Below are 9618 nucleotides of genomic sequence, written 5' to 3' on the forward strand. Positions count from 1 at the left end.
AACCTGAGCACAGAATCATACAACCTTTAGAGCTGGAAAAACCTTAGAACCCTCTAAATTTACTTCCTACTTCCTGTAGTTATCACTTCAGTAACTTCTCTGGGCAGTACATTTGTGGCCTGGAATCTTAAGATGTGGGGAGGTAGGAAGGTTCTTTGGCTTGAATGTTAAGTCATTCTGAGTACAGTTTTTGTTTATTATTGATTGTTTTGGTTTTTTTTGAAACAGGCTCTCACTCTGTTGCCCGGGCTGGAGTGCAGTGGCACAATTATAGCTCACTGCAACCTCAACCTCCCCAGTTCAAGTGACCTTCCCAACTCAGCCTTCCAAGTAGCTGGGACAAGAGGCACATGACACCACGCCCACCCTTGTAGAGACAGGGTTTCACTATGTTGCCCAGGCTGGTCTCGAACCCACATGAGGTTTCACTGTGTTGCCCAGGCTGGACTCCTGCAATCCTCCCGCCTCGGCCTCCCAAAGTGTTAGGATTACAGGTTTGAGCCACCACTCCTGGCCTGAGTACAGTTTTTAAAAGTTGTACATGGATCTTGTAGGTGACATAGTTTGACAGAAGTAGATCAAAAGTAATCTGTATCAATTGTTTACTATTACTTCATTGTCTCTTATACAATTTCCCTATTTTAAGAAGGTTAAATTTGTTACTTACTAGCAATATTTTTAAATGTCTTTTAAAAGATATGAGCTATTAAAAAATACCCAAGTTACTTTCGGGCCCAAAATTGAATAGGTTTTTCAGCTTCTAAAGATCTCTTTCAAGTTTGGCATAGACATGGCTTTACTCAGTCATCCACTCAACAAATACACAGTAAGGGCCTAACTCTAAACTGGACACTGCACTGGGCATTGAGAAGATGGAGAGAAGGAAAGATAAGGTCCCTATTCTAAGGGAGCTTTGTTTACAGAAGGCACAATTGCATCATCACACAGAATTACAAATTCAGAAAAGTGCTAGGAAGGCAAAGTACAGGATGCTCTAAGAACACATACACATAATAGGGCTTGTAATCACAGCACTTTGGGAGGCTGAGGCGGGTGAATCACTTGAGGCCAGGAGTTCCAGACCAGCCTGGCCAACATGGCAAAACCCTGTCTCTATTAAAATACAAAAATGAGCCAGGCACAGTGGCGCATGCCTGTAATCCCAGCTACTCAAGAGGCTGAAGCATAAGAATCACTTGGGCCCAGGCAGCAGAGGATGCAGTGAGCCCCCAGCCTGGGTAACAGAGCAAGACTCTGCCTCAAAAAACAAAACAAAACAAAAAACCAAGTAATAGAGGAAAACTGTTACACCATGGGGATTCAAAGCAAAATTTCCTGAGGAAGTGATGGTTAAGCTGAGATCTGAATGGAGGCCATTCGTATTTATATAAAAACAGAGATCCATAAAATGAGGAGAGAGGATTGGTCCAATAAGCCCAGCTACCTTACCTTTGGCATCTTTTATCCTATATCCTAAAAACAACCTTTTTTTTTTTTTTTTTTTGGTTTGAGACAAAGAGTCTAGCTCTGTCGCCCAGGCTGGAGTACAGTGGTATGATCTCGGCTCACTGCAACCTCCACCTCCCAGGTTCAAGCGATTTTCCCGCCTTGGCCTCCCGAGTAGCTGGGACTATAGGTGAGCACCACCACGCCCAGCTAATTTTGTATTTTTAGTAGAGACGGGGTTTTACCATGTTGGCCAGGCTGGTCTCAAACTCCTGATCTCAAGTGACCTACCCGCCTCGGCCTCCCAAAGTGCTGAGATTACAGGTGTGAGCCACGGCGTGCAGCCCCGCTCCCCCTTTTTGTTGTTTTAAAAACAGGGTCTCATTCTGTTGCCCAGGTTGGGGTGCAGTGGCACAATTATAGCTCACTGTAACCTTAACTCTTGGGCTCAAGAGCCCTCCTCAGCTTCCCAAGTAGCTGTGACTACAGGGACATACCACCATGCCCAGCTAATTTTTTTTTTTTTTTTTTTTTGTAGACACAGGGTATTGATATGTTATCCAGGCTGGTCTCAAACTTCTGGGCTCAAGCGATCCTCCCACCTCAGCCTCCCAAAGTGCTGGGATTACAGGCGTGAGCCACTGCACCAGACCACAACCTCTTTTTTAAAAAAAAGAAGAACAAAGTATGTAATAAAGATGTCTGAAAGCTAGTAATTGAAAGTCTTTTGGGGAGAGGGACAGGGTCTTATTTAGCTCTGAATACCTCACATCACCTTGCCTAGTATCGTTACTATCACAGTAGTCACTCAAATCTGGTGAAATGATTAGTGTCAGTATGAAATCAATGTTAATACTGTCTTTAGTTAAATAAATTTGCCAAACTACATCTCCTCACATAAGAAACCCCATTTTAAACTTCCTCAATTGTGAAAAGATGTTTTAATCTACCTCAAGAATTTAATAAAATAATACATGGCAAAATGCCGGGGTAATTTCTATAAGTTCTTGGAATATATGATGATATCCCTGTGATCAAAAAGCCGGATCAGTCTCTTCTAAGATAATTTAGACTCAGCTGTGCTTCATTTTCCTTACTATGAGAAAAAATTCTAACAGGTTTGCATCCCCTCTCTGGCCTCGGTTCTCTGACGAGGGTGAAATAACAAACTCTAAAGTTCCTTCTAACTCCAGACACCTGTAAACCTTTTAAAAGGCTCAAGATTGCAATTCCTTAGCCTGAATGTTAGACTACTTCCTCACCTACTCCATTTCCCCAGGACCCCATGTTTTTTCTCAGGAAAGGTAGCACGTAATTCATGATTTAAGTTCTTTAAAACACCTATTTTCTACTCATTTTACACGCAGACTTAAGTTGAATTTATACATCTAAATTAGATCTTCTGAATAATCCAAATAATTATTGTAGGCCGGGCGCGGTGGCTCAAGCCTGTAATCCCAGCACTTTGGGAGGCCGAGACGGGCGGATCACGAAGTCAGGAAATCGAGACCATCCTGGCTAACACGGTGAAACCCCGTCTCTACTAAAAAATACAAAAAACTAGCCGGGCGAGGTGGCGGGCGCCTGTAGTCCCAGCTACTCGGGAGGCTGAGGCAGGAGAATGGCGTAAACCCGAAAGGCGGAGCTTGCAGTGAGCTGAGATCCGGCCACTGCACTCCAGTCTGGGCGACAGAGCGAGACTCCGTCTCAAAAAATAATAATAATAATAATTATTATTATTATTGTAAAATTGTACACCCCTCAAAGGACAAAAAAAAAAATAGTCAAAACAGCCAACCTGGAGGGGCGCGGTGACTCAAGCCTGTAATCCCAGCACTTTGGGAGGCCGAGACGGGCGGATCACGAGGTCAGGAGATCGAGACCATCCTGGCTAACACGGTGAAACCCCGTCTCTACTAAAAAATACAAAAAACTAGCCGGGCGAGGTGGCGGGCGCCTGTAGTCCCAGCTACTCGGGAGGCTGAGGCAGGAGAATGGCGTAAACCCAGGAGGCGGAGCTTGCAGTGAGCTGAGATCCTGCCACTGCACTCCACCCTGGGCGACAGAGCGAGACTCCATCTCAAAAAAAAAACAAAAAACAAAAAAACAGCCAACTGTGCTCTGGGTGTGGTGGGTCACATCTATAACCTCAGCACTTTAGCAGGCTGAGGTGGGAGGATCGCTTGAGGCCAGGAGTTCAAGACCAGCCTGGGCAACACGGCAAGACCTCCATCTCTAAAAAACATTTTTTTGTTTTTAATTAGCCAGGCATGGTGGTGCACACCTGTAGTTCCAGCCACTAGGAAGGCTGAAGTGAGAAGATCATCTGAGCCCAGGAGTTTGAGGCTATAGTGAACTATAAGCATGCCACCGCACTCCAGCCTAGGCAACAGAATGAGATCCTGTCTCTAAAAACAAAAATAAAAACATGTTTAATGGCCATCGGTCAAAAATAGGTTTATAACTACTAACTCTAAAGAGTAAATCTTGGTTTTCCAATTAAGGAAAATTTATTTCCTATATTTTAAATCAGAAAATAGCCACAAAAAAATCACTTACACTCAGAAATAACAATAAATGCAAACTCATTAATGGAAAAAAAATTTTAAGTTACAATTAAAAGAGAGCAGAAACATCTGCAACATAATGCAAATGTATCTATGATACTACCACATGAAAATGAAATTTTACCCAAAAAAACGTTAAAACACTCAAATTATGCAGGTAAGGGCAATTCACGTATTTCAGATTTATCTTGTTTAAAATAATTTTTTGGTGTAGTTTTAAAAGCCTTGCCTCCTTTTACCCTTCAGGGAATAGCGTCCCACTAAAAGAGAACACTATCGTAACGATACTTTCAGGCAAGAAACTTGTCTTTATGATGTAAACCAGGGCTACCAGATCCAGATAAGGTTTGCCATTAGGATGCTTCAGAAGTAATAACCTTCAAAGAAAAAAAATTTTAAAGTAATTCCTGCATTAATAATTGCTAATTAGTGAATTTAGTTTTTAAGCACATTGTATTTTTATATAAATTTTTAAAACTTAAAATTCTAAACTTAATTTCCAGAGACAAAATAAATCCTTTCACTCTGAATATCAACGTCAAGACGGCAGCTTCTTATTTGACAGTTACTCTTAGTATTTCTTTAACTATATTTTACATCTACTGAGTGTTTCAGAGCCTTAAAATTCATTACGATTATTATATTATTAGTTACAATGTGCACTGTAACATTCCCTTTTTAAAGAGGTGCAAATAGAAGTTAAATAACTTATCCAAGGTCACCCAACAAGTCAGTGACAAAGTTGGGAGTAGGAGTAAAACTTCAGCCCCTAGACTGAAGACTACTTCAAGCGTTTGCAATTCCAAAAGAGGAAAAAAAAAAAAAAAAAAAAAGGTCAAGCGATTTACCCTCAATAACTTCCAATAGTATACTCTAAATACAGTGGTACACTTATTATCATAAACACTAATAAAAAAGATTCACAGTGAATGAAAGAAACAACTTTGCTACATTTAGATACCACTGTCATTTCCCTAGCTCTTGTAACAAGCGAAAATCCTGCACTGGATCTGGCTATATGAAATCCTAGGGAATGTTCACTCTTCAATATGAACAATTTATTTTCATGCTAACATGCATTTGCGAATTAATCTTTTATCACCTTGTCCTATTTGGAGGTGCTGTGGGATGCATTTATTTCCTCACTCTTCCATAACATCAAGTCAAAGACTACAATCTCAAAACTAAGCAATTCTCAGTGAAAACATAGTTACATAGCCAATGAAAGAAAAGCTCTAATAAATGGCTGCTTTTAAAGAGATACTTTTAAAGGATGCTTATATGCTTCAGAGAATTACTGGTAACTCGCCCGCCAAGAAGGATGGTCCCTTTAAAGTAGCCTTTAAGGCATTATCCCTCCCCGTTTGGGACACAGTCTGACTTGTTGGACAAGACTAATCTGGGCACTCTCACACACAACCCCTCTGAACCAGCTTAGTTCACTGCAAACATCATTTCAACTGTAGTACTCAGCCCTTCGCATACTACAAGGGACAAGATGACTCTCCTTAACAGTCTTTCAGAACGTCCCCTCGGCGGACACTGACAGCCGACCTCCCGCGGATGTTTTTGGAAATAGAAATGTTAACACCAGGAGAGGCTCCTAGGAAGTGTCAGTGCGGCAGCAGGTGGAGTAGCCCTGCGTGCCGAGCAGGTTCTTTCTGACCTAGTCTCAGTCCTCCGCTTCCCGGCCCCAGTTCCGCCTTACAGAGATCTTGTTAAGCCGTCTTGCGCCCCTGTTCTCTAACCCAGGGCGAGACTTCCAACCCTCCAGGGAGGCGAGGCAATCGAAGCAGACAAGACGGCCACCCCACCTCTTCCGGGGACTCGCAGGCCCGCTCCCTGGCCATGTCAGAGCCTGATGGACCAGGCTGGAGGGGACGCAGCCGGCTCCCCTGGGAGCCTCCCAGCCAGAACCCCGCGTCCCACGGTCCCTTTCCACAGCCCCCACCCCTTCGAAACGCCACCGCCACCACCCTCCTTACTCCTGAATCCCCTCTCCTCAGGAGTACCCCAGTGGAGGGAGTTACCGGCCCACTCAAAAGTAAGAGCGACGGCCACCCCTCTCGGTCACCCTGGCCCCACTGTCACCGCCCTGCTCCCGCCTCTACCTACGCCGCTGGCTGACCCCGGTGACGCCCGGGTCGGTACCTTGCGGACCCCCTTGTAGATATAGAAGTAGAGCTCCCGGCCCACATTGAAGCAGAGGCGGTCGCCGTTGCCAGACTGGTCGTTGAGGTTTACGAAGGAGACGCGGACAGGGTTGGATCCCTGCGAGTTGAAGGGCACCCGGTTGGGCCGGCTGTACTCCGAGTGTGGCAGCAGCTTGTACAGACCTTCCCGGGTGGTGAATTGGGTCTTAATCTCGTTCATCTCCTTCCCTCCTCCCTCCGTCGCCATCTTGGAAAGCAGCGTTCATCCTGCCCTAAGTGCCCGGATCACGCCCACCGCGCAGGCGCTGTTCTCGGTGCTCCCTCTTCCCCCACCCCTTGCCTTTTCCTTGTCGCCCCTCCCACCCGCGGGCCAGCCCCGCGAAGGCGGGCCGAAGGGAAGGGGCGGGCTTGTTTACGGCCCGACTGCGCAGGCGTGCTCACCTGGCGTGCTCCACCCGGCTGGGCGTCCGCAGGCTCCTCCCCCGGGCGTGGCCTCCGGGCGGCTCGGCTGCTTCCCAGGTGATGTCGGTTCCAGCCGGTGGGGTCTAGTTGACGGTTCCGCAGCCACTAGGACCAATGGAAAGCCGATCAGGGGGAACCGCGGCGGGGCTGGTGTCAGGAGCCTGAGGTGAACTTGAGGGTGCTTCCTCAGCGGTCTCCCCCCTGCCCTGAGGGGCGCCGGGACCCCAAAGAGCGGAGGAAGAGCGCCACCCCGACTGCCACCGCTTCGGGGCCAGCACGCGGGGTACCCTACAGGGAGCGCGGATGCCCCTGTGTTCGGGCGGGGACGGCTCCACCCCTCCTGGGCCCTCCCTTTGGGACGGGGACTGTCCCGCCCAGAGAGAGTGCTGACTACCCGCCCGACCGTCTTGATCCCCGGTCAGGAAGCAAGCCCCTTGGAAGCCTCCTCGCCGCCGTTTCTGAGAAGGTACCGAAGGACTCAAGATTTACGCTTCACTATGTTTTATTTCAGGCCGGGTAGGGGGAGAGAAGAATGTGGTACAGCATGAATATCCTAATTCCTATGTGTGGTGAGCACTGGCGGCCTCCGCTTCTTAGCGGAGGTTTGTCCTTTCCAACTGTTCAGAGACACGCGGCGGGGAAGCGCTCTGGGAACCGGGGACTGAATCTATGCAGGATTCACTTCTCTTGCTCAGTAGTTTACGAAGAGCTCTTAATAAAATTTAAGGTAATTGGTTTTTTTTTCCAGAAGCCTCAGGTGGAGTCAGTGAGATTATTTACTAGGAGATCCATAGGGATAGTTGTATGCATGTAATGTACAGGGTCTAGATTTGTAAGAACGGGCACACGTGTCAAAGTAAGATTAAACAATCACTATTTTATACCTGGGTTTCTTGGCATGTTGCACCAGAATAGGAAAGTTTCTAAAGTGACAGAAACATTCTAATAGAATTCCAGGGAGGAGGGAAGCCAACATCTGTAACACCAAGAATCAACTATTCCTGAAAGTTCAGATTATATGTTGAGGGACACAAAAGAAGTGAATGGAGGGAATTTCTAAAGTAGGAGGAATCTAAATCATAAACATCTTCTGTATTATAAAGCAATACCAATAGAAACTGTGCCAATGATGTAATAATACATTTCCATTGTGTTGGAAAAAAAAGAAAAAAAAAGCACTGAAGTCCTACTTAATTAATAGAGCCTTAGAAATGCTTAAAATTTTTTCTTAGAATTGTTTCGATGTTATCCGACTTTCCCTAAAAGTCAAATCGAGATCGGAAATCTTAATACACCAAGGTATGTTCTGTGGTTCCCATGGCTAGATCCCAAACTCCGTAACTGTGCTATTTTACATTGAAAACACATATTTTACAATAATCAACCTGAAGGATAGTGACATCTTGAATCTTCTAAAAATAATTTATCTGTATTTCCTAATTATCAAGAGGAAAAAAGTGTAATAATATTTTGGGGGGAAAAGGCCAGGCACAGTGGCTCACGCCTGTAATCCCAGCACTTTGGGAGGCCGAGGTCAGGAGATCAAGACCATCCTGGCTAACATGGTGAAACCCCGTCTCTACTAAAAACACAAAAAAATTAGCCGGGCATGGTGGCAGGGGCCTGTAGTCCCAGCTACTCAGGAGGCAGAGGCAGTAGAATGGCGTGAACCCGGGAGGTGGAGCTTGCAGTGAGCCGAGATCGCTCCACTGCACTCCAGCCTGGGCAACAGAGCCAGACTCTGTCTCAAAATATATATATATGTGTATATATATATGGGGGAAAAAAACCCAGTAAGCAAAAGTTAAAACAAAATTTTGTATTATTCCTTAATTAACCACAACATTCTATTTCCCATAATACCTATGTAATCTAAGCATTCTATCAAGATTTACCGTATATAAATTCAACATTTTATTATAATCACAGTAATAGACTATTCACTTTGTCTCATGCATAGCCTTTGGTTTTTTTTTTCTTTTTTTTTGGACGGAGCCTTGCTCTGTTACCAGGCTGGAGTGCAGTGATGTGATCTCAGCTCACTGCAACCTCTGCCTCCCAGGTTCAAGTGATCCTCCTGCTTCAGCCTCCCAAGTAGCTCAGACTACAGATGTGCACCACCATGCCCAACTAATTTTTGTGTTTTTGGTAGAGATGAGGTTTCACCATGTTGACCAGGATAGTCTTGATCTCTTGACCTTGTGATCTGCCCTCCTTGGCCTCCCAAAGTGCTGGGATTACAGGCATGAGCCACTGTACCCGACCCCACGCATAGCCTTTGAATAATCTCTGTTTTTATTCTTTTTCTCTCGTAGCTTTCTTCCCCCATATTCAAAGATTCAATAAGTAACACCCAAAACTAAATAACTAGGCCTGAATGGCCAGGCATGTTGGCTCATGCCTGTAATCCCAGCACTTTGGGAGGCCGAGGCGGGCGGATCACGAGGTCAGGAGTATGAGATCACCTGGCCAACATGATGAAACCCCATCTCTACTAAAAATACAAAAATTAGCCAGGCGTGGTGACACATGTCTGTAATCCGAGCTGCTCGGGAGGCTGAGGCAAGAGAATTGCTTGAACCCGGGAGGTGGAGGTTGCAATGAGCCGAGATCTCACCACTGCACTCCAGCCTGGGCGACAGAACGAGACTCCATCTCGGGAAATAAATAAATAAGTAGATAAATAAATCAATGGGCCTGACCTAATTTTATTTCTGATTTTCAATTTCAAACCGGGAATTTATTTTTATTTTTATTTTTTTGTGGTAGAGTCTCACTCTGTTGCCCAGGCTTCAGTGCAGTGGCACAGTCTCAGCTCACTTCTCCACCTCCCAGGTTCAAGCGATTCTCCTGCCCCAGCCTCCCAAGTAGCTGGGATTACAGGCGCATGCCACCACACCCAGCTAATTTTTGTGTTTTTAGTAGAAACAGAGTTTCACCATGTTGGCCAGGCTGGTCTCAAACTCCTGACCTCAGGTGATCCGCCCACC

General features: G+C 45.6%; 2 protein-coding genes across 15 annotated transcripts in view; one reads left to right on the forward strand and one right to left on the reverse strand.

Annotated features, from left to right (window-relative positions):
* Positions 1–6518, reverse strand: part of WDR20 (WD repeat domain 20) — an 88589-nt gene extending 82071 nt beyond the window's left edge. For 8 of the 14 annotated variants that reach the window (XM_011991606.1, XM_011991601.1, XM_011991600.1 and 5 more), the window contains exon 1: positions 6165–6518. In XM_011991606.1, the coding sequence (XP_011846996.1) occupies positions 6165–6413 (249 nt within the window). In that variant the 5' untranslated portion in view covers positions 6414–6518. The remainder of the gene's footprint in view (positions 1–6164) is intronic. The other 6 variants (XR_001007290.1, XM_011991612.1, XR_001007289.1 and 3 more) reach the window with 3 other exon arrangements.
* The window catches only part of HSP90AA1 (heat shock protein 90kDa alpha (cytosolic), class A member 1), a 70183-nt gene continuing 67082 nt past the window's right edge, over positions 6518–9618 (forward strand). Inside the window, exon 1 of the mRNA XM_011991599.1 lies at positions 6518–7094. The gene's annotated coding sequence lies outside the window, so the exon portion shown is untranslated. The remainder of the gene's footprint in view (positions 7095–9618) is intronic.

Source organism: Mandrillus leucophaeus, unplaced genomic scaffold (genome assembly GCF_000951045.1).
Source record: "Mandrillus leucophaeus isolate KB7577 unplaced genomic scaffold, Mleu.le_1.0 Scaffold4, whole genome shotgun sequence".
NCBI classification, from domain to species: domain Eukaryota; kingdom Metazoa; phylum Chordata; class Mammalia; order Primates; family Cercopithecidae; genus Mandrillus; species Mandrillus leucophaeus.